This window comes from Suillus bovinus (assembly GCF_016758785.1).
Source record: "Suillus bovinus strain UH-Sbo-P2 chromosome Unknown EDB93scaffold_50, whole genome shotgun sequence".
Taxonomy (NCBI): Eukaryota; Fungi; Basidiomycota; class Agaricomycetes; order Boletales; family Suillaceae; genus Suillus; species Suillus bovinus.
In genome coordinates this window covers 203,706-224,953 of record NW_024542106.1, presented here as the reverse complement: position 1 = coordinate 224,953, position 21,248 = coordinate 203,706, and the positions used below count along the sequence as shown (strand labels likewise).

General features: G+C 48.1%; 3 protein-coding genes across 3 annotated transcripts; 1 reads left to right on the top strand and 2 right to left on the bottom strand.

Moving 5' to 3' along the window:
- Positions 1 to 280: 280 nt before the first annotated feature.
- EDB93DRAFT_1297267 (uncharacterized protein) lies at positions 281 to 4,957 on the top strand (the record flags this gene model as incomplete). The annotated part of the gene is made up of 9 exons (XM_041454628.1): positions 281 to 1,719; positions 1,793 to 1,958; positions 2,017 to 2,172; positions 2,222 to 2,329; positions 2,400 to 2,543; positions 2,601 to 2,769; positions 2,828 to 3,036; positions 3,089 to 3,233; positions 3,282 to 4,957. Exons 1-9 carry the CDS (start codon positions 770 to 772, stop codon positions 4,955 to 4,957), a joined length of 3,723 nt encoding a protein of 1,240 aa, XP_041305270.1. The 5' UTR covers positions 281 to 769.
- Positions 4,958 to 12,109: 7,152 nt separating this feature from the next.
- Positions 12,110 to 15,210, bottom strand: EDB93DRAFT_1089799 (cysteine protease required for autophagy; the record flags this gene model as incomplete). Its single annotated transcript, XM_041446231.1, has 5 exons — positions 12,110 to 12,838; positions 12,906 to 13,505; positions 13,555 to 13,771; positions 13,827 to 14,016; positions 14,070 to 15,210. 5 exons carry the CDS (start codon positions 15,208 to 15,210, stop codon positions 12,110 to 12,112), a joined length of 2,877 nt encoding a protein of 958 aa, XP_041305269.1.
- Positions 15,211 to 17,776: 2,566 nt separating this feature from the next.
- On the bottom strand, positions 17,777 to 19,704 carry EDB93DRAFT_1297264 (uncharacterized protein; the record flags this gene model as incomplete). Its single annotated transcript, XM_041454627.1, has 9 exons — positions 19,148 to 19,704; positions 19,054 to 19,088; positions 18,632 to 18,742; positions 18,526 to 18,572; positions 18,353 to 18,399; positions 18,257 to 18,308; positions 17,892 to 18,090; positions 17,836 to 17,863; positions 17,777 to 17,789 (listed from the first exon to the last, which is right to left on the bottom strand). Exons 1-9 carry the CDS (start codon positions 19,279 to 19,281, stop codon positions 17,777 to 17,779), a joined length of 666 nt encoding a protein of 221 aa, XP_041305268.1. The 5' UTR covers positions 19,282 to 19,704.
- Positions 19,705 to 21,248: the final 1,544 nt, after the last annotated feature.

The window sequence follows — 21,248 nt, the reverse complement described above, 5'->3', positions numbered from 1 at the left end:
CTGGATGATCTCAAACACCGCGCTGAAGTCTTGGCTGTGAAGCATTCACATGGTAACTTGAGGCGGCTGCTGCAGTTCTCGAGTCTTGCTTGATGTCGGAACCGGGAGTGGCAAGACCATCTGTTTCCATCTGCCACTGTTGATAGATGAACTTGAATGATTGTCTCACCATTGATGGCGTTGACGATGATTGATCGGGTGCGACAACTTTGATCTCACTGTTATGCACTCCGAGAGAGATGTGCAAGGCCGAGCGACGGGTCACGGCGAGTCTAGCGCGCGAGCGATAGTGGCATAATCACCACGAGTTATGTGAGGAAATTTTTCCATGACGTGCCGCAAAGTAGGAGCAATGACGGGCAACAAAAACACAACCAGATACTGATCATGAACAGCTCGCGACTCGAACCCGAGGGACCTCAAATAAATTGTGTAAAACGCAGGAAGATACACGGACGAGCGAGGACGAGCGTCAGTCACATCAGGAAGCTCCTGATTCAACTTGACTCCAGGCTGGTCACGGAAGTGTCCAGAATATTGTCCAGAACCATGATCAGTGTAATATAAACAACAGATCCATGTACTAAAATGTCCAGGAACTCCCTTTACCTAAGGCCTCGTGTCCTGGGCGTTTAACGATATACGAAACCAAAGCAAGTTTAGCTCAGGCCCCGTACACGCACTGCCTCTGAAATCCAGATCAAGACGCCCATACGCTCCCCATCAAGTTGTGCTCAACTGAGCCTCAACACCATCCACCTCGAGTAAAATGACAGAAGCAGAACAGCCTGCCATTCAAATCTCCATAGCTAGTCGAACATTTGAAGGTCATGAAAATAGTATCCCTGCAGCCGCAGTCTTCCCTGATGGATCTCGCATGGTGACAGCCTCATGGGACAAGACGCTTCGCCTGTGGGACCTGAGGAACGGTGTTGTATTGAAGATAATGGAGGGGCATCGCAATGCAGTACACAGAGTTGCAGTGTCAAGAGATGGGCAATTCATGGCAAGCGGTGATGTGCGTGGAGAGCTCATCGCCTGGAACAGAAACGGCGAATCTCTCACCGAACCCATCCAAATACACTCCAGAGAGGTCTACTCGCTTGACTTTTCCCCAGACAGTACATTACTAGCGAGCGGCTCATGGGATACCACAGCGAAGCTTTGGAATACACAAACATGGCAGGTGCAAGGCAATCCAATGCATTGTAGCGCTGACATCTTCTGCGTTCGGTATTCACCGTCTGGTAAACATCTTGCCATCGCAACCGCGTTAGATATCCAAATATGGAATTCAGGCGAGAGAGAACTCCAGTGCATCGCAAAATTCCAGGGTCGCTCTGCGTTGGAATCAAATAATATTTCACTCGCGTGGACGCCCGATGGCAAACAGCTTGTCTCAGCTGGTGATAGACGTGATCCCGTCATACGGATCTGGGATTCATTGACCTGGATGCAGGTCGGTGAGCTCCGGAAGAGCTATCCTGGGACTCTCAACTTTGACCCTACCGGCACCCTTCTCGCGTCCGCATCTGACAATCACCAGGTTCGCCTTTGGCGGCTTTCGGATCGAAGAACCATCGCCACATTCAAGCACACCAATCAGGTGCTTTGCGTCACCTTCTCCACGGATGGCAAGCACATCCTGAGTGGTGGAAAAGATAAAATGATGTCAAAGTGGAAATTACCTTTGCCGGAGGACATTCTCGAGGACCAGGCGTGCAAGGCTTGTCTCCAACCTTCTCTTTTACCACATAATCTGACCATGTGTGATGCAGATTCTCACCATCAGCGAGACAGTTCGCGATGCATGCATAACTGGGGACTTGATTGCTGCTGAGAGGTTGTTAACACAAGAGATCGCTGATACTAGTAACGACCACAACTCTTACGCGAATCGCTCGTTTGTTATGGCGAGAAAAGCTGACTGGGACCGCGCACTTGACGACGCACTCAAGGTGAAATACACTGTCCCGTCGTGACCTTTTAAGGAGGCTAACTACTATGGCGATATAGAGCATCAGCATTCAGCCATCCTTGGTGGGCTGTATCTCTAAGGGCATCGCCCATTGTGGAAAACAACAGTTCCAGGATGCGATGAAAGCATTTGACCTCGCGTTCATGTATGTAGACGCAGACTTGAATAAAACCCGTCTTCTACTCTTGATTAAGGTACGTCGATTGTGTCTCATATACCGGCTGCCCACACAATAGCTGTCAGGCCATCGCCCTGTTCAATGCAAATAAACATGACGAGGCAATTCTACGGGTCCAAAACCTAGCTACCACTCGTCCCAATCCGAATTCTCTTGCCTGTAGTATCGTGGAGGTGAGTGCTCCTGACACAGTTAACTCCAGGTTTATGTGTCGATACTGATTGTACTAACCTTGCGCTTCAGGCTTATCTACACGTCCAAATGGGAATGAATGCATCAACAAACGCACGTCATGACGAGGCTGTTGACCACTTTACTGCTGCTATCGGCACGATTAGTTTCTCGTCTATGGCGGCAATCCATTTTAAATATGATATCTTTGTGATGGTAAGTTGATTACAATGCAATTGGAAATCATTTTTCACGCTGTGTGCTTTTTTCTAGTTATTCGGGTGGGATCTCAAGTCCTTGTGGCAAACTGCACACCAAAATGGGTGTCACGCACTCCTTCGGGCTGGTAGACTTCCAGAAGCCATTACAGCATACCGATATATGATGGATAGTGCTAATGAAGCTACGAGAGCACGCTGTCTTGATTGGTCCATTGGCAAGTGTTCATGATGTCAACCGGATATAATTTTCAACCCTATTTCACTCAGTTTTTAAGCAAGATTGTAGCATGCTCTACGCCTCTGCTGGAGTGACTGAGCTCGCTTCGGGCGGAGATGATGCCCTTGCTGCGGGTAATTACGACAGGGCTATCGAGCTTTACTCTGCGGCGATCGACCTCGATTTTGCAACCTATACCATCTTTGCGAACCGCAGTAAGGCGAGATCGGAAAAAATGCTGTGGGACGACGCACTCCTCGATGCGGAAAAGGTACGATCTCAAATGACATTTCGTATTTGACGCTCATTTTGGTGTCACGCAGGCAATCGAACTCAACCCCTCATCTTACTTGGGATATCAGTCAAAGCATTCAGCACTTCATGGCACACACCGATATGATGAAGCTATCGAGGCCTTCAAAATCATGCTCTCCAAATTGGAAAATGCTCCCGACACGGAAACAAAAAGTACGCCCCTAATAGCATGCCTTTAAACTCTGTTTACTCTTTGTCTAGACTTGCACCAACAGTATGTTAGTCCAGCCAGAGCAGAAGGAGCTATTCAAGAGACAATCAAGGCTCAACTCGACGATGCTCCACATCGACTGATCAACACCTCCGCTGGGCGCTTGTGTAATCGCGAGGCACAAATCAATGCCTTCAGAATGAGTGCAGAGTACAAAGAACTTTTGTCATCCACGATGAATCATCCGGACCCTCCAATGAAGCGCATCCAAGACGTGGTGGCGATGTACTTCCGTTATGTCATGCTATCGCATAGATGGGAAGGGACGGAGCCATTGCTGTATGACATCCAGGGCAAGGTGATATACGAGTCGGACTCAGTTGGCGGCATCGCGAAATTGCAGTCATTCTGTAAAATTGCTCGTGATAAAGGGTATCACTGGGCATGGATTGATACGTGTTGCATCGACCAGACCAACAATGTCGAGGTCCAACAATCGGTCAATTCCATGTTTATTTGGTATCGTCACTCAGCGCTTACCATCATCTACCTGTCGGATGTTCCACCTTCGTCGCCGCCTGGCGCGCTCGCAAGTAGCGCTTGGAACACGCGAGGATGGACAGTCCAAGAATTCCTCGCCTCAACATTTGTCCTATTTTATCACAGGGACTGGTCCCTATATCTCGACGATCGCTCTCCAAACCACAAAGATTCCATTGCAATCATGCAGGAGATGGGACATGCCACAGGTATAGATGCACAGGCTCTTATCGCCTTCCGTCCGGGGATGAGAGATGCCAGGGGGAAACTCCAATGGGTGTCGGCCCGTGTCACCACGTGGCAGGAAGATATCGCATACTCATTGTTTGGTATCTTCGGCGTCAACCTGCCTGTTATTTATGGCGAGAAGAAGCAAAAGGCGCTCGGGAGGCTCTTGCAGGAGGTCATATCTCAGTCGGGTGACATCAGCGCCCTGGACTGGGTGGGACAATCATCCGAATTCAATAGCTGTCTCCCAGCCGACATTGCTTCATACAAAGCTCCGCCATACACTGCGCCATCTCTGTCCGAAGATGACATTCAGACATCAATATCCTCGCTCCGACGTATCCCGGCTGTGAATTTGGCATTGAAACTTTACGCCCTGCTTGACAACCTGAATGCGCCTCGTTTCGGGAACTGCAGACTGCATCTCCCTTGCATCGCATTTCGTGTCACAGCAGTCAAACTGAGTCGCGCTCAGGACCAAGAGATAAAGATATGTAAAGTCAAGGCCGATGGGCTTCATGACCTGCTGATCACCACGAAGGACAAGGTGAATCAGTTCTCATCACCGCGACCCGCTATGCAAACACTCTTGCTTGTTCGTCCGTGGAACCGTTATCTCCTAGAGCCTCCTGACTTCGAGGAGCCGTCTGGCTCGGCAGGGCTGCTTGATGTTGATGACGATACGCAGAGCGATGAAGATTATTGGTCTGCGTCCGGGTCTCCATCTCCATTAGATTCGCCTGGAGGGCTCCCTGAAGCGCAGGAGTTGATCGATTCGGAACTGAGCGATCGAGCCTTGCGATTAAGTGTTCACCTTGGACAGCCTTTTAGAGCATTTTTGCTAGCGCATCAGCGCGGCGGAGAATACACAAGAATTGCGTCAGATTATGATATTATTGCACAAGTCAAAGACCTTTCTTCTATTCTGGACATGGTCAAGACGCTAGAGATATTATAGCAGTATGGATTTTTGGTGTTATTTATATCGATAATCCAAGGGCGTGAATCTAACATATGAGACGAGCAATATTTATTCATGAAATGTTCTCAAAGGTGATCAATAACACAACCGACCGCTTATATGCTCTCCAGCCAAAAGCTGGCCTGTGTGGCTAACGGTTGCGAACGGGATGAATACGAGGGACATAATCTTCATCATGAGTCAAGTCATCGTCAGCATCGTTGTGTTGCAAATGGATGTGTGAGATGCAATGGACTACAGCAAGAAAAATGAACCGGGAATGCCAGTTGACCTGGGCAAGACGAACATCGAAGATGATTGATTGGTGGGTAGTTGAGACTGACAAAGATGCAAGTGGAAATGTGATGGTGGCCGTTGACGTTCTCGCGTGGATCTGTGTGTGAACGTCTGTGAGTAGTGGCCTGCGATGAGAGAGAGTAGTCAGAAGGTGGTGACAATGTGGCAGAAAGCTGCAAGGAGAACGTCAAGTCAAGTGCGAAGGAAATAAGAATAAGAGGAGAATTTCTAAGGCATACCTTTGTGCAAGTCTTGCGGTAGTTTGTAAGCACTGCATGGAGAAGAGAAGCCACGTGCTGCACAGCCGGGCCTTGGGATTTTGCCGCATCATACCGCATCCTGCCGCACCCTACTTAATAGTGTCTTATATCCCTGTATAATATGTCTATGTCGTCCATAAAGGCCATGAATATGATTATTGACGCAAAAATATCATAGTGTATGTTTTTGAGTTAGAATTACACTGATACAACAGTGATAGTATACTTGATGGGTGCGGCAGTGATGCGGTAGTGATGCGGTAGTGATGCGGCAGTGATGCGGCAGTGGCTGTGCACCGCACCCACACCAACGCACCCATCTTATGCAGTACACTTGCAGCACCTCACGCGAAACTTGGTTCAACTACTAAACAACTCCTCACACAGTTCAACGCCTCAATTCCTATTGTTCAAGATATGTCTTCATTGGTGACATGCCTTGACAACTTCACTACAGCACATCTTTGGGCCTCAAACATGATTCTGTGCCCCTGCGAGAACGGATATTAGGGTCTAAGGTATGTATGTGATGGGTATATGGCCTTTAGATAAGACTCATTACTTTCACAGTACACAAGTTCTATGGACTACTGTCAACTTAAGACACCTTATGTGCCTTCCTTGGTTGTGGCCGCGGTTTCGGCTTTTGGGTCTGTCTCTCGTTTTTAAGAATGACTTCGGGCTCACTTCCTTCACTAAAGTTTGGCCCACACTATTGTGTAAAGTGTTTCAGAGCAATCCATGCTACAATATGACAACAACTCATGTCCACTTCTCCTTCGAATTCGGGTGCATATGGATCTCGATCACCATGATTCCAGTACTCAGGAGGCCCTCGTATGGATTCCATCGGTCTTGGTGAGCATCAGCATCTTTTACCCATTGTTCATTCCCTGCAGCGCCTGCAGCCAATGAGAGCTCAAACATTCGTTGTTCTAGTATACCAAGGCACTCCAAGTTGACGTCTATATCCATCAAGGACAGATCACAACTTAGTTGGAGGTCAAGCCAGGTATCACACCAGTATCATGCCAACAACTTGAACATCATTCATGAAAAAATATGTTAGCATCTGCAAAGAAAGAACATTGTTATTAGTAGCTGTGCGAAAGAGTATGGTGCGTGCCGCATTGTGTCTCATGCAATGAGTACTACGTGCCAGTAGTAGCCAGAGGGCGCATAAGCGAGACAGGCCGTTGCAAGGAGGGTGATCTAGTGACAGTCTGAATGTCAATGTCTCATGCAGTACATACAGTAATGATATCAAGACTGACCATCAAGAAGCCACCACACCCACTACCGCATCCGTGCCACAGCATAGTACTCAATAGTGGTGCCGAAGTCCGGTTTGGTTTGGTTCTTAGGCCTCTAAATGCGAATGCCGAACTGGACCATCGGTCGCGTTCAGGCAAGGAGGACGAACACTGGACCGGACGCTGATGAACGCGTTCACAAGCGTTCGGTTCGAGTTCAGAACACGTTCAAACACTCGAATGCTACATATAAATTGACAAAAATTGCAAGAAATACATGAACAGTAAATGAGTAGCTAAATTTCATCCATGGCAGAGTGTTCGTGAGCAGCAGCAAACTCAGCTTGAACCGTTGCGGAAATATGGCCTTGACGGTACCCACTTTTCAACAGCTGTAGGGCCTCAAATGTTGTTGGCAACAACCGATTACGGCGCGTGGTCCCAGTGATGCCGCCACTCGAAAATGCTCGTTCAGATGCGACGACAGAGCCTTGAATAGCGAGGTAATCCTTTGCAATGCGAGAGATGGTGGGATATTGAATGGAATGGTGCTAAAGGCATTTTAAGTCAACTTGCAAGGAAACACAATGCAAAAAAACTCACGCCCCACCACGCCACTATATTCTCAACATCTTCTAATGGGGCAGCAAGGTACTTGTCGAGCTCCTGGTGAGGTCTTCGATTTGCGGTGTCATTTGCGACACGAGTTTTGACAGCATCGCACATCCAGCTATGGCCGTATGACCCCTGGCGAGCAAGCAAGGAAGGAGCCACAGCAGCTGGCTCTGCAGTGGCGGGCGAGACATTGCAATGATAATATTTGTCGAAAACCTTCCGCAAGCTTCTCATGCCCTCGTCAAAGTCGCGAGGCTCCCATTTACCCTTCGCGTATGCCACCTTATAGTTAGGATCGAGCGCTACATTGTACATTAGATAGGGCATCATAATAAATAAAATACATACCGAGGCAAATGAAATAAACATCAGTTTCGTCGATTTTGTGGTACCATTTGCGAATATTGTCGAGGCCAGAGTTGATCGCGGATGAAAAGTCGTCAAACTTTGATGAACCAGCCATGTTTTGCCAAGTTTGTTGGAGATACTCGAGGACTGGAATCGCGTGCCATACGGTAGGTTCGCGAGTCGCCGAAAACGATTGTTGAGCATTGGCAGGTTCCTGGTTATACAGTAGGTTAATACAACATTTGAGACTCGACTGGACACTCGCACATACCTGAAGCACGTCATGCATCAGTTCCAACTTCTTCCATTCTTCGGCTGAAAGCTTGAACACTCCATATGACTTGCCCTGCAACTTTGGGACTTCGTCACTGTCATCCGCCAGTTGTATGAATCTATTCACCCCCTGCCAGCAGATAAAATTGAGTTAGTATTGTGCATAGGGATGGTAATAGAAACCAACTGACTTTGCGTAGCTTAAGGGTGCGCTCCAACATACCAAAGAGCGAGGCCCATCGCGTGCGAATCCATTTCAAAAGCTCCAGCTTCGGCTCATTGACCTCGACACAGCACTGTTGGAAGAAGGTGCATGCTTGGGGAGATTTCCGAATCTAAAAAAAGGGTTCATTAAATAGTGTTAGTCAGACGAGGGTACACACATACCTGCGTAACAAGCGCAAGGGCTTTTCCTGCAGTGTCGGCAACCTCGAAATCAGTTGATTCTTCGTCTTCGTCTTCATCGGCCATGTTCTTGAGGAGAACGCTTGCTGGTGTAGGTGCGACCTCCTCGACAAAGTGTTTGGCGGCTAAGTGCAAGGCGTGCTCCATACAGCTGAATAGACATCAACATATATAGATCATGATATTAAATAGTTCACTTACCGCACGCGGTGCTCACCAGCAATCCATTTCTTGCCGGAAGGGTCGATAGCAAGAGCAACGGTCTGAATTGCTGTGTCGTTATTTGTAGCATTGGGTTCGGATGTCCATGAGTCGAACGTGATCGAAATTTTGCTATCAACTTCCTTAAGCTTCTCCTTCACACGTTGAACGGCAAGCTGCGCCCGTTCAAGAATTTCGTCTCAAGTTTTTGTGCGATGAGGAATGTCCCTGTCTGAAAGGGAAGGCCGGAGGTATTGAAGCAGCCGACGAAAGGGTCCCTTGTCAACGAGTTGGAACGCCTATCTATGGCATGAATATCCTAAGTCACAATTACAAAAAAAAAAAACACTCACCTCGTCCTCAGACACGATAAGCTCGACAATGTAATCCATTAGACCGGTCTTGGTGAATTCAGGAATTTTAGCCGTAAGGGAGGCATCTAATGTTTGCTGCGCTTCGTCAGTTGCTTTGCAGTTAGGAGGTATCGCCCGATCATGCATCTTGATACCTCGTTCGTTGCAGCGGTTGCGGTATATTGGAAAGTGACACTTTGCGTTTCGAGCGATATGGGTGCAGCGAGTCGAAACACTGCCTTTGAAAAAGCAGTGATTGGTGGGTACATCATTGGCTCTTAAATTGACATTAGTTATGCGTGTGACATTCAAAGTAAAAGTAAAAATGTACCTGCAGATCTCGCACCACCAGCCATCTTCGGGTTCTTGGGTGTGCGGATTGATGTGTCCCTTCTCCTGAGTAAATACTACCTTCAAATCCCCACTGCGCTCCTCTTTCTCCTTATGCTTGCGATCCTCACGATCCTTGTCTCCAAATACCTTGGTCCGCTCGTAAGCTTCTTCGGCCTCTTCTTCATCATCTGAGCAATCTTCTAGTGCAGGGGGTTCGTCGTCATCGTCATCATGGGACCCACGATGCACTCGCTTGGGTGCGGGCTGTCCTTGGGGAGGCACTGGAGCCACTCGTTTGGCAGCTTTGGCTGGAGCTGTGTTGCCAGCATTGCGGATTTTTTCTGTCAGTTTAACGGCTCGGCCTGAGCGAGACACGAAGGCAGTTAGCTTGCCATTGGATGCAGGAGGCGGAGGTGGAGCAAGCATGGGGGTGTCATCGTCGGGATCATTGTACCAATTGATGGCGCTAGCGTCTTTGAGTTGGCCATTGGATCCAAGTGCGCAAGACATTCTCGCAGCCAGAAGGGTGAATATTGTACCTGTAGTAGCTCATTTATACCAAAATTTGTGGTTAGAGATTAGAAAAATGCGATGCACCTTGAACATATTGTTGCCATGCAATGACTGCAACAGTTGATTGATGTTGAAGCAAAAGCAAGTACCTGAACGAGCATCCCAAAGATATGTTCTGAACATAGATTAAATTATAATCCTAATAACGATTAACATAGGGCTTACCAAAATGTTGAATAGATCACAGGGGAAGTCAGACGTCACTAACAGAAATGCATTCAGTCTTTTGGTCGTGAAGTAAGAGCCGTTCTGGAGATCAATGCTCCCAGAACTGCCAATGGCCATATGAGTTTGTTGCCAGGTGATCAGAAAAAATATTAGGATAGATGGATAGCAATAAGCTGAGGACCTCAAGCGGATCATAGACAGAAGGAAAGAACCGTTCGAACGCGTTCGAACGGGTCCAGATGGGTTCACAAATCTGAGGCATCAGCCGAACGCTGAACCTAATAATAGGTTCGGTTCTTACCGTAGGCTGAACCTCGGACCGAACGGACAGTCCGGTTCGGAAGGGTTCGCGTTCGAACCGAAGTTCCGAACCGGACTCCGGCATCACTAGTACTCAACTTGTTCTCGGGATTCAGACTCTCAAAGGCATGACCGTGAGGCGCATAATTGATGAGTTTGACGGTAAACCAATTATATTGTGCACGTCAACAGTGATTATCGAAACTAAAAGTGAAATGTGTTGATTTAGTGCGGGTGCGGCAGTAATGATGCGTTAGTGGTGCGGCAAGTTGCGGCAGGTGCGGCAAATACCTGAGCCCTGCACAGCCGCTACAACGGAGTCCTTACTCTAACCCTACACTCATACCTCGCTTCGGGGTAGAATTCCCATTTGTTGATGACTAGATTTCCAGCTATGGAGGTCATAGCATCTCTCGCTATTCTATCGACAATCCTCTCTCACTTGACTACTCAGTAATTCACCAGCAGACCTTCCACAATGATGAGTGACCAATTACCGAAGGATGGCGAAAGTTGCAAGATCCAGAATGTCCTTCTACAACACCCAGTACGCGGACTTGGAACGCGGTAGCTCCAAGGTTGGCACTCCTATCACAGGGCACTGGGATGATAACTCAGGTGAAGGGAGAGGGTAATCGCACTGTACGTGCACCTCAATAACTTAAGGCGCATCCTGCACTCACCATCATAGTTCATAGTCCTCATACACGGGAGGAGCTGAAGATCTCGTGATGATAATGAATCTAAAGAGCAAAACTTATGCTTCGGCCAATACCCTGGTCTGTCTGTCTGACGTTGACGGATTCAGATTGCTCACCACGTGAAATGATAGAAAATGAAGCTCGAAGGTAACGACTCGCCAGTGGTATACCAATTGATTGAGTCCCAATCGTCTCAGGGCGAGTTTATGTGAGTAGTATCTTGTCTCTTCTCCATCTAACGTCGACTGCAGGTATTGAAAGTTTATTTGTCCCCTTCGTATACAGCATCCGCAAGCAAAACACCGACTATGTGTGGTACCTTGATGGTGTCTGGAACAAAAACCAGTGTGTCTTCATCGATGACCTTTTGGGGTTTTGTGATCAATGCCACTCCAGATTAGTATTGTTCCAGCTCCTGCTGAGACCGACAAGAAGCAGTACTGGAAGTTTGTGTATCAGGAATGAGTTCCACATGGGAGGAGACCTCGTCGCTGTTAAGTTGTCCTCACAGGCAAAAGTCTCTACTCATATTAGCCCATGTTCGCAGTTGTGATATAGAGAAATAAATGCCGTGATGTGCAACCAGAACATTCCTCCCCGACACTCACTTTGCAAAAGAGACGCCAACCCATCAATGGATACCTGCCTTCAGTCTTCTCTAGTGACTAGCCAGACCATTGAGGGCAGAAAATAAGTCGTCTCGACTAAACATAATAGACTGCGTGAAATGACAAAATAACGCATAAACGGCCCCCCATGGTGGTATACCCAATTGATTGAGTTACAATCGTCAGGCCTTCAGGATTTGCATTACAAATGAACATGTTTCGGATAAATTATCATGGTAAAAAGTTGATGATGGAACATTGAAAAGACGGGAGGGGAATAGAAACACATCGAGCCAATGCCCTAACGTGACGGGTATCTCTACGAACAACCAGGCAAAAGTACATACATAGTTACAGGCCCGAAGGGGGTCCACCACAGCACAGGCAGCCGCAAGTCGAAATGAAATGCCCAGGCACTAGAAAAACATACCCAACGCCGCTCTACAACCAACGAACCCTGGCTATCTCATATCTTCCGTCAAAACAGCTTTGACGCCCCCGCTCTCGGTGCGCCCCCCGTCTCTCGCACGTGCATTGTTCATCCGCCTCTCGTATGGCTCTGCTTCGGACCCATGCCCCCCATCATGGACGCTCTCCTCTAGCGACCGCGGGAACGGAAAATGCGCATCGGGCTTCACCGGCGCCTGCATTAGCGGCACCGCCGTCTTCTGCTTCCTCCCAGTCGTCTTCTTGCTACTCCCCTTCCCCGCACTCCCACCGCTGCTTGTGGAGCTCGTCGATATCGCTTTCCCAATAGGGGGTGCAAAAGGGCGCTGTACAGACAGCGCCAGAGGTGTAGGTAGCGACGGATCTACCCAGTCCTCGTCATCATCCTCGTCCTCTGCACTAATCTCCTCAAAATCATCCACATGCTCCTTTGCCTTGTCTGGCGCGTCCGCCTCAAGCATTGAATTGGGGCCAGGGGTGATTGGCCCTATTGGATCCTCCTCAGTGTCAATTTCTGAACCCTGGCCTTTTGGGACAGATGAGTGAGAGGCAGAGCAAGTATCGAAAAACTGGTCTTCGTTCTCGGGCTGTTCTTGATCGTCGCGTTCCGCGCCATCTCCGTCGAACTCTATATCGATATCTGGTTCCGAGATGGATTCGAGCCCCATGAACTCGTCCGAATCAGATGGCCACGAGGGTGGCTCGTCCTGGATCGTGAATATTGGTTTGTGCTTGTGCATCAACTACCAACGCACCCCACGAGGGGAAAAATCAATACTAAATACACATCGGTATCAAAAGGACGCCCACCTCATTCACACGTTTCCTGAGATCAATCCAGTCTGTCTCGTCCTTGCAAAGGAACCCAAGTAACATACTTGGGTCCAGCCCGCTGAGGGGAATCTTCCGCACGCGGTCGCAATGGAACGTCCGCAGCTCAGAAGCGGAGTACTGTGTCACATAGTGCTCTGCAACTGGGTCCAGTTCGCTGATGTTCTCCGTGTTCATTTCTCGCGCGTCAAGCTCTGACGTCCCAAGTGGTGCCGACAAGCTCGCGTTTGCCCAGCGTGGCGGATGCGAGCTAGATGAACCTGATGTGTTCGAGCTCGCGCTAAGTTGATGCTGCAGCGGTGAAGGGGAAAGTGGTGCGTGATATGAGAATGTTGAGCTCCCCGTACGCACGCTTGAAGGTGAGGTAGGCGCGCGGTGGTGGGAGGTGCGTGGGCGGCCCGAATCTGGGGTCAGCTCGCGTTTGAAGTCATGCGGAGGTGCTGGGCGGAGGGGTACAGCGGTTCGAGCATGATGCGGATCGAGATAGAATAGATTATCAGCTTGTGAACCCATAAAATAGTATGAGGAAGAGGGGCGCCCGCCGGCAATTCCCACGCTTTGTGGAAAGGTAAAGAGCGCCTTGGATAAATGTCAGATGTTTGATGAGATCTCAAGTGAGTGCTCTGACCTTGATAGTCTCATAGTAGATAGGATTAACACCGTCAATACCAAGACGGATACCGATAAGTACAAGGACTGCGCGTTCGCCCCACGTGGCCTTCGTATGTCGTCGTGGTGAACCAATATGTACATTTGATGCGGCGTATACGTCGGACTGATAAATAACACCATCAGTCGCAACAGAGACACCAAGGCCAGCTTCTGGGAAGGCATGTACAAGCGTTCTGCGTGCACAGATTAATTGATTGATTACAGGTAGAATGTGAGGAAAATGAGTACTTTATAGCGCCTGCAGCAGTGCTAGGCCCGAACCATTGCCCAACGTCTTTGCCCAATTCCTTTCCAGCAAGGGCCATGCGGTGTACACTGAAAGGTGCTTGAGGTAGAGGCGAGTCAAGGAACCACGTAATTATCTGGACATATGTGGCATAATCGTTGGTGTGTACTGGGTTTGGAGGACGGCGCCATTCTGAATAATGAGCAATCAAGACGAGTTTCTTGGGCTATTAGGGAAAAGATCACCTCGACCTAAATGCAAATGCAAGAGCGTGTTTGCTAATAGTGATTGACCTGTCCGAAGCATACAACCCCACCCCGCATCACTCGTCCAGCCCTTCTCACCCCCGCCTGGCCAATGCCACTTCTTAGGGCGCGGACTCGAAGACACAGGCTGAGGATCGCAGCAAGCTACATCCGACTCTAGGGCTGAGAGTGTAGAGTCGCGTATGGGAGCGAACTGATTACGGTATGTTAGCCATATTCGTGACGTAAAATCAGCGTAGAAAATAGGCGGCCAATTGTTGGCAGGGTTTTTGGAAGAGGATGATGATAGAGACAGAGAGGGGTCAGGTAAAACTGTAGCTGATGATGATGTGGTAGAACGGAACGATGGAGAGCGACGAGATTCGACAGAAGGGCGTCGACTGGGGGTAGGATGAGGTGGAGGTTCATATCCTGTATGTTGTACACCGAGGAGCCAGATAGGCTCTGTAGATTTATTAGGGGTGGAGTCACTATCCAGCAAAAAGCGCATTGCGCGATCGAGATGTCCTTTGCCGTGCTTCGCGGCTGTGAGTAAGGCTGAACTCTTGGTCTTAGGGGACGCCTGGGGAGTAAAATTGGACTGTGAGAGTATTGACGGAAGAGATAGGTCTGTTGATGAGTTTGTAAAAGTATGCGATAGCCATCCAGATAGTCGTGTAGGAAAATCCGATATACGTGTGGATGATGTTGAAGCGTACATGGATGAAGAGGAAGGCAAGTCAGAAATGGTGCTGAGAGGGCGTTCTGAGCGATTCCGTGAGCGTAAAATATCAACAGGCTCAATAATAACTGGTGTTTCTTCAAATGAGTCCTCCTGTTCACTATCAGGGTCAGGCTGCGGGCTATTTGGCTTGTCGTTTCTGAGAGTGTTACTAGCGTTCCCACCACCAAACCTCCCGCTCTTTCGCGAGCTGTACTGTGAAAGTGGTGGGCTACTAACAGACGTACAGTTAGATGAGCTTGAGCTAGCGATGGATGCGGTGCTGGCAGCTGCGATTGGATCTGTCATAGATTTTGACCTATCCCGACTCTGCTTTGCCAGGAATTTGGACAACTTTGAGCCATGTGGTGATGAGGAAGAGGACGAAGATGGAGTGCTGCGTGACTGGCGGCTGCTCATAGATATGTAGTGAATGTGTTGGAAGTCGTGGAAAGTGTGCTGGTCGTCGTGGACGACGATGTCGAGAGGGACCTGTGGTAAGCGTGTTTGGTTATAAGTTATTGCTTCCGCTCCGACCTGTGTTTGTCCGAATCTTGAATATCTTTGCAAGCGTCTCTTCTTCACGAGAGTAGTTCACTTTTGGACTTCTCGACTAATCTGCCAGCTACACATGGGACAAGGTATTTAATATTGAACTCGGAGCAGTCGTATTTTCAGGCTGACCTGCAGAGATACCAAATTTTTGATCACTGGCCAGTGGCAGATCCCTTCCCGCAATCCACCAGCTCTTGATCATTCGATGGTGCTAGTAACCGAACGAGACTCAACGAGTCAGCTTCACAGTATATAAGGCTCAAGAGCACTTCCCGCACGGGACCCATCAAAATCTTCCTATTCGCGTCTGCTCTCGATGTGTATCGGCTATTACTGTTATTAACCTATTCAATTTGAAAGTTCTCTGTACCAAGAAGAACTGTGCTTGATTAACTACGAAACATCATATCTCAGCACAAATCACAGATCTTCGTCTGTGGCGATCAGTTATATCATTACCTCGGATTTCTACGACTCCGAATCTAAACACGTTCCCTCGTCGAGTTGCTCTAGTTCCGACTACGGAGACAATGGGTCACTGAGCGCCTTTAATATAAGCCTCGATGGCAACCATGTCATTTCCCGTATCCCGCGTGCAGCTGTGGCTACCTCGCGTCCGATCACTGAACGACACTCGGGAGCCTTTGTGACTGACGGTGGCACTGGACCATGTATCCACGAATTCTGCCCACTCCTGACACTGTGCATATAACTGGTACTTCTTCCCTACCATACCTTAGTAATTTCCGTGCAGCGGTGCATTCTGGTCTCGAGGCAGCCTTCATTCAACTGACTGTTCGGGCGCCGAGTAGGGGACCACAGGTTTTTTTCGGATATGTCTCAAATCCCTGTGTTAGAATTGTGAGTGATCGATTAATTATGATGCTTTCTGACGGTGCAACCGCACGTAACCCTGCTCCCCGTAAATGCAAATAACTGACTGGCCGGCTTTCAAACATCTACTGTCAGAAGAGCAAGCCGAAGGACATCGTTTATGCCACAAGTAGATGCAGGCGAGCTTGTTACTGCAGGGTTTGACTATTATAGGATACAATGAAAGAAGAAGAAGAAACGTTTTCTCGCTAGTGTAAAGATCAGAAGAATGCGAGGACGTAGTGCACACAACATGCTAGCAACAGTCTTAAACAGACAGTATTGACAATGATACAATGTAAAAATAGGACGCTAGATACCTACTGATTTACCCGGAATTTCGTGTGTTTCATCTCACCTTGACATCGATCAGTGCTCACGATGCGTTCTGGAATGTTGATGATAAGCCATCATAGATCGAACACAGTTGCTTCCATGCACCCACGTGCACAGCAATATTTGATAACGAGGTCAGGGTATTGAGAATCAGCGAGGAATTTACTTGTTATGCTCAAAAAAGTATCATCGGTGTCCTGTGCGAACACCATAGCTATACCCCTACATAATCAGATAATTCGATTTGCAAACTGGAAAATAACACTAACAGGTCAAGGTGCCAATCACCAAGCCATACACGATAACAGCTATATTGATCATATCAGTGGAACAACCGTGGTCCGAGGCTATCGGTTCTAAAGCAGAATGTTACATTGTGGCCTGAAAGATCATTGCTCGTTGTATCTTGCCGCACAGGATTGTAGTAGTTGTAGGTATCGCCTCCAGCGCTTCTTATAACGGGGAAGGAGTGCAAACCATGAGAATAGAACGAACCGGATATAATAGGTGGTACCCACACCATACAAGCGGAAAGGATGCTAGAGTGGTATATGAGAAAAGTGAAGGGAAAAATATAGATTCTTTACACGTCTCTCGGGCTGCCCCCTGCACAGACAGCTCGACCATTATGTTAGGTGGCAAGAAGTAAACTGGCCCGTAGGGCTGCAGCTGAGAGGCAGTCCATTGTCCAGTTAAAATTTGCAATAAAACAGGAGTGGTTGGCGGGGTATAACTATACCCATCGATGAGAAATCTCGCGATATTGTCGTCTCACACGGCAAGCAAGATCAACGAAACGTCTGTGCCATCGGCCCCTGGAAGACCTCGGCCGCAGGGCTTTCTACAGCATACAAGTTCGGTTCATGCGAAGGGTCACTTGGAGTACAATCTCTGCGTATGGGGTCCCGGTTCGGAAATCCAGTAGTTGTCGGCCGTCTGATTGAAAATTGAAAAGAGTGCAGTTGCTCAACCAAGATTGGGACTGAGTCAATGGCTAGAGGCCACGTGGTTTTACTGTCCGCCTCGGTGACAGTAAACGTGTGGCCATCGATGGAGAACACGAAACTTGGTTCGCATGGCATATTTATTAATCGAACGCGGTAGCGTTTTTCCTGCATAACATTGAGAACAGAAAGAGGTTCCAGTGGCCCGCTCTCATAACGGCCGCAGCCATTAATGAGTGTTGCATCGGGACTGTCATATCCAGTGACATCGTAGGCATTCATGTGATACCTCTAATGAGATGGTTCAGTCATGTAAACGAGTGAAACTGCATCTTACCGATCTAAGACAGTAAGAGCAATCGATGCTGCATGTGGTGAGTATACAAAAACTACACGCATAGTTGAACGCTAATGCCTGACTGTCATCAACTTCATTTAGGTAGTACGAAGTCATTTCGCACCAAAATGTTACGCTCTGGTTGGTCGGCATGAAGTCGTACATGAAATAATGCCCAGACGTCATGGGACATTGGGTTACCATAGCAGTTCCGTACACCTCGTTCGACAAGCGTTGCTTGATTCCATGCCAGTGCTTGGAGCTACGTCAGCATGATCCCAGAGTAAAGACGCAAGACGAACGACGGTTGTACTCCTCTTCATCGATCCACCAATATATTCGTGACGTTGATTTGAAAGCGCTCGCCCTGAAGACAGTTAATTTTGTTGGTATGAATAGCCACATAAAACAAATTTCTTACCTTCACGACTGTGAGGATCGGTCCAGGGTAATCATCATTGACAACGATAACGCTGAAGAACGAGTTAGACGCATGAGCCGTGCATCAAGCACATACTCGTGTATAAGACAGTCCAGGGCAATCTTAGCGTTTGAAATGACTGGCTAGGTATTGATTGAGTGCAACACATGACGATACAAATGTCAAACACGAAAATTCAACTTCATCGTTCTGCAGAGCAAGACTCAAGTCAGTGAACCATTATAAAGGAAACATTGGAACGTATTTACCGTGACATCCCTCGCACACGGCCCATTCCAGTTCAAGTTCAAAAGAGCTCAAGTTGTGTCGTTTTCAAGGTTTCTGCATGAGCACTAATGTTCAGGCTTAACCTACATATCCAAAAAATGTATCGTGTCGTATAATTGATGGTCACGAATCTATTCCCATCAAGTAGAATGTATAGATGCTCCGAGTCCAAGTCGGGAGTGGTAGGACCAGCGGAGCCTTTATATGAAACAGTCTAATCTCAGTGGAGCACAATGAATCAGTGCAAGCCTTCGATGGAATGTTGACGTTGATCGGAGGCTTTGCGAGCGACGCGCCATTGAACGTAGACAAATCACTGCAACATGACTTGGAACCACGATGCAGATAGAAGGAAGATATTTTCTTTATTATGAAAATGCACAAGAACTCGGCTGTTGACCGTCCTCTTGTGAGGCGTGCTTTTGCGTAGAAAAAATATCCAAGGTGTACTATGCAGCCCATAATCAGTATAGCACGAGGATCAAGCTTGTACTAGGGAGCAAACCCACTGCATTTCAGTCGAAACGTTTCTGATGACGAGGTGCTGCAATTGGTAAGTAGTAAGTACTACTAGTACGCAGTACGATGTAGGGCGATGCTGACTCCGCTCCAGGGACACTTGAATTTTGGAGGTCCGCAACATCGCGATTATCACGGATGCCGCGGCAAGTTTTTGGTACCCCACTAGCTAAATTTAACCAGCGACCAAAGCGACTGTTGAGCTTTTTTTGTCGCATAACGCGAACGACTCTCGTGACCTATGGTTTCATTGGAGCGATCGTTCCGAGGAAATTGTGATGGTAATCAGCGGAATGGCGCGTATTTATATAGCTGATGTAGACCCGAGCTTGGCGTGAATCATATGTCCGAGCCTAGCCTGAGAGGAGCCCTGGGAGAATCATGCATATCGAAGGAGGACGAGAAGTCAGTAGTGTAGGTGAGGGGTGGAGTAGCGAGGGCGAGTCTGAAATAGCCGATCCATTGGGTAGGTCTGCTAGTATTCAGGTCTGTGTTCGGGAGCAGTGTTCTGCCAGTCACTGACCCGTAGTATTCGTTGAATGAACGCAAAGGGTGTGAAAGCCGATGATCAATCACTGAAGCCCCAGAGTCAGCCATTTCCTAGATTCTTGATTCGCACTCATTAGATCCTCGTCCGCAACCAAGTCTGGCGTACCCTTGGCACGGGTGGCGGAGTTTAAAGTTGCCAATGGCTGACAGCGCACTCCCTTCCCTGGCCCGTCGCACATGGACCATGGCGTGTTCCAGAATATCAGCAGATGAACCGATGACACCCATCAGGTATGATTTTTTCTAGAAAAAACGATGTATCCGTCGTAATCGTGTTACTGGAGCTACATTTGTGGTGATCAGCCTAACTTTCAGGAACCTGACTTGAGGCTTGAGCGCTCACTTGCAACGTCAACTCAATATAGCATGCTGCCTCCGAGGCAACAAAATATCCACACTTCTTATCAGAATTCCTACTGGATTGTCCATGAGACACGGCTCTCCGATAGAACTGGTTCGTCCACTTCGAAAAGCTATCAGCCAGAACACCCGTGGAGGAGCATGATACCGTCACACCGTACCTCCAGTTGCGCCGAGTGGAGATCATGTGGAGTGGCTGCGTTACGAACTAAACGATGAATGCGGCCACATCATCCAGTCAAACATAGTATCCCACAGTCCTTGACTTTTCCTCAAGCTCAACCCTACTACTGGCAAGCACTACTTCCGCCGGAGAGAGCCATCTGGTATTGTGAGGTAAATCTGGGGGTATGAACATCACGCAAACTGATGTAAAATAACCGCCTGCCGATCGTCCGGCTTTGGTTAATAACGGGGAGATTTTTTTCAAGTTCTCGCCTCCATGCAAGTTAGCCGAGTTTTTTTTACGGGTACCTTGGCAGTTCAACGTTCAGCGCTCAGCCTCTGGAACCAAAGCTGAGCAAACTTCCACAAGACACGGGAGCTGCTCTCACGGCGAGCCCGTCTCTCCGAGTCGTACCATCCAGATATATATGAGAAATAAAATACCGGGGTATGGGGGCGCTTTGTTAGCTTCCGATAGAGTTTGCTGTGCAGTTCACGCTCACGGATTATAGATAACCATGATGACCGACATACACGGGTCAATTTTCTTTAGGCTCCTTTCAAGAGCAATAGCGCACGCTGATGGGTAATTGACCAATCACGTTCGCAACCTGTTTTACATTGCCAAGCACAAATCATTGTTCTAGAAAACACGTGAAACTGGGAGCTTTGTATTGGTGTTCGTAGTGCCTACCAAAAAATCAGGTGTGAAAATAGTGGTCTGAATTATTGTAGCGGGAGGCCGCGGACGCAGCAGAGACATTTCAATGATAAGAACAGCATCGGTCATCTATCAGAAAGCACTCGTAAAGAGGAGCTGTAGGGGCGACCGGGTTTCAAAGTCCACCTTGAAATTTGGAACAAAGTCAAAACAAGATTGCAATTCACGCTGATTCAATTTACGCATGGGCAAGTTGATATTTCTATGAGTTGCTAGCACCGAGGTGCAGCCTGTATATTTCACTTATGTAATTCCAGAGACGCTGTGACGCCAATAGCTCCGCTAAAAGATGTTACTATCATTCGACGGGAAATGCACAATTTACACTTATTGCTGAATAGCAACACAACAACAACACATATTCGTATCGGATCTACTGTAGTGTATACT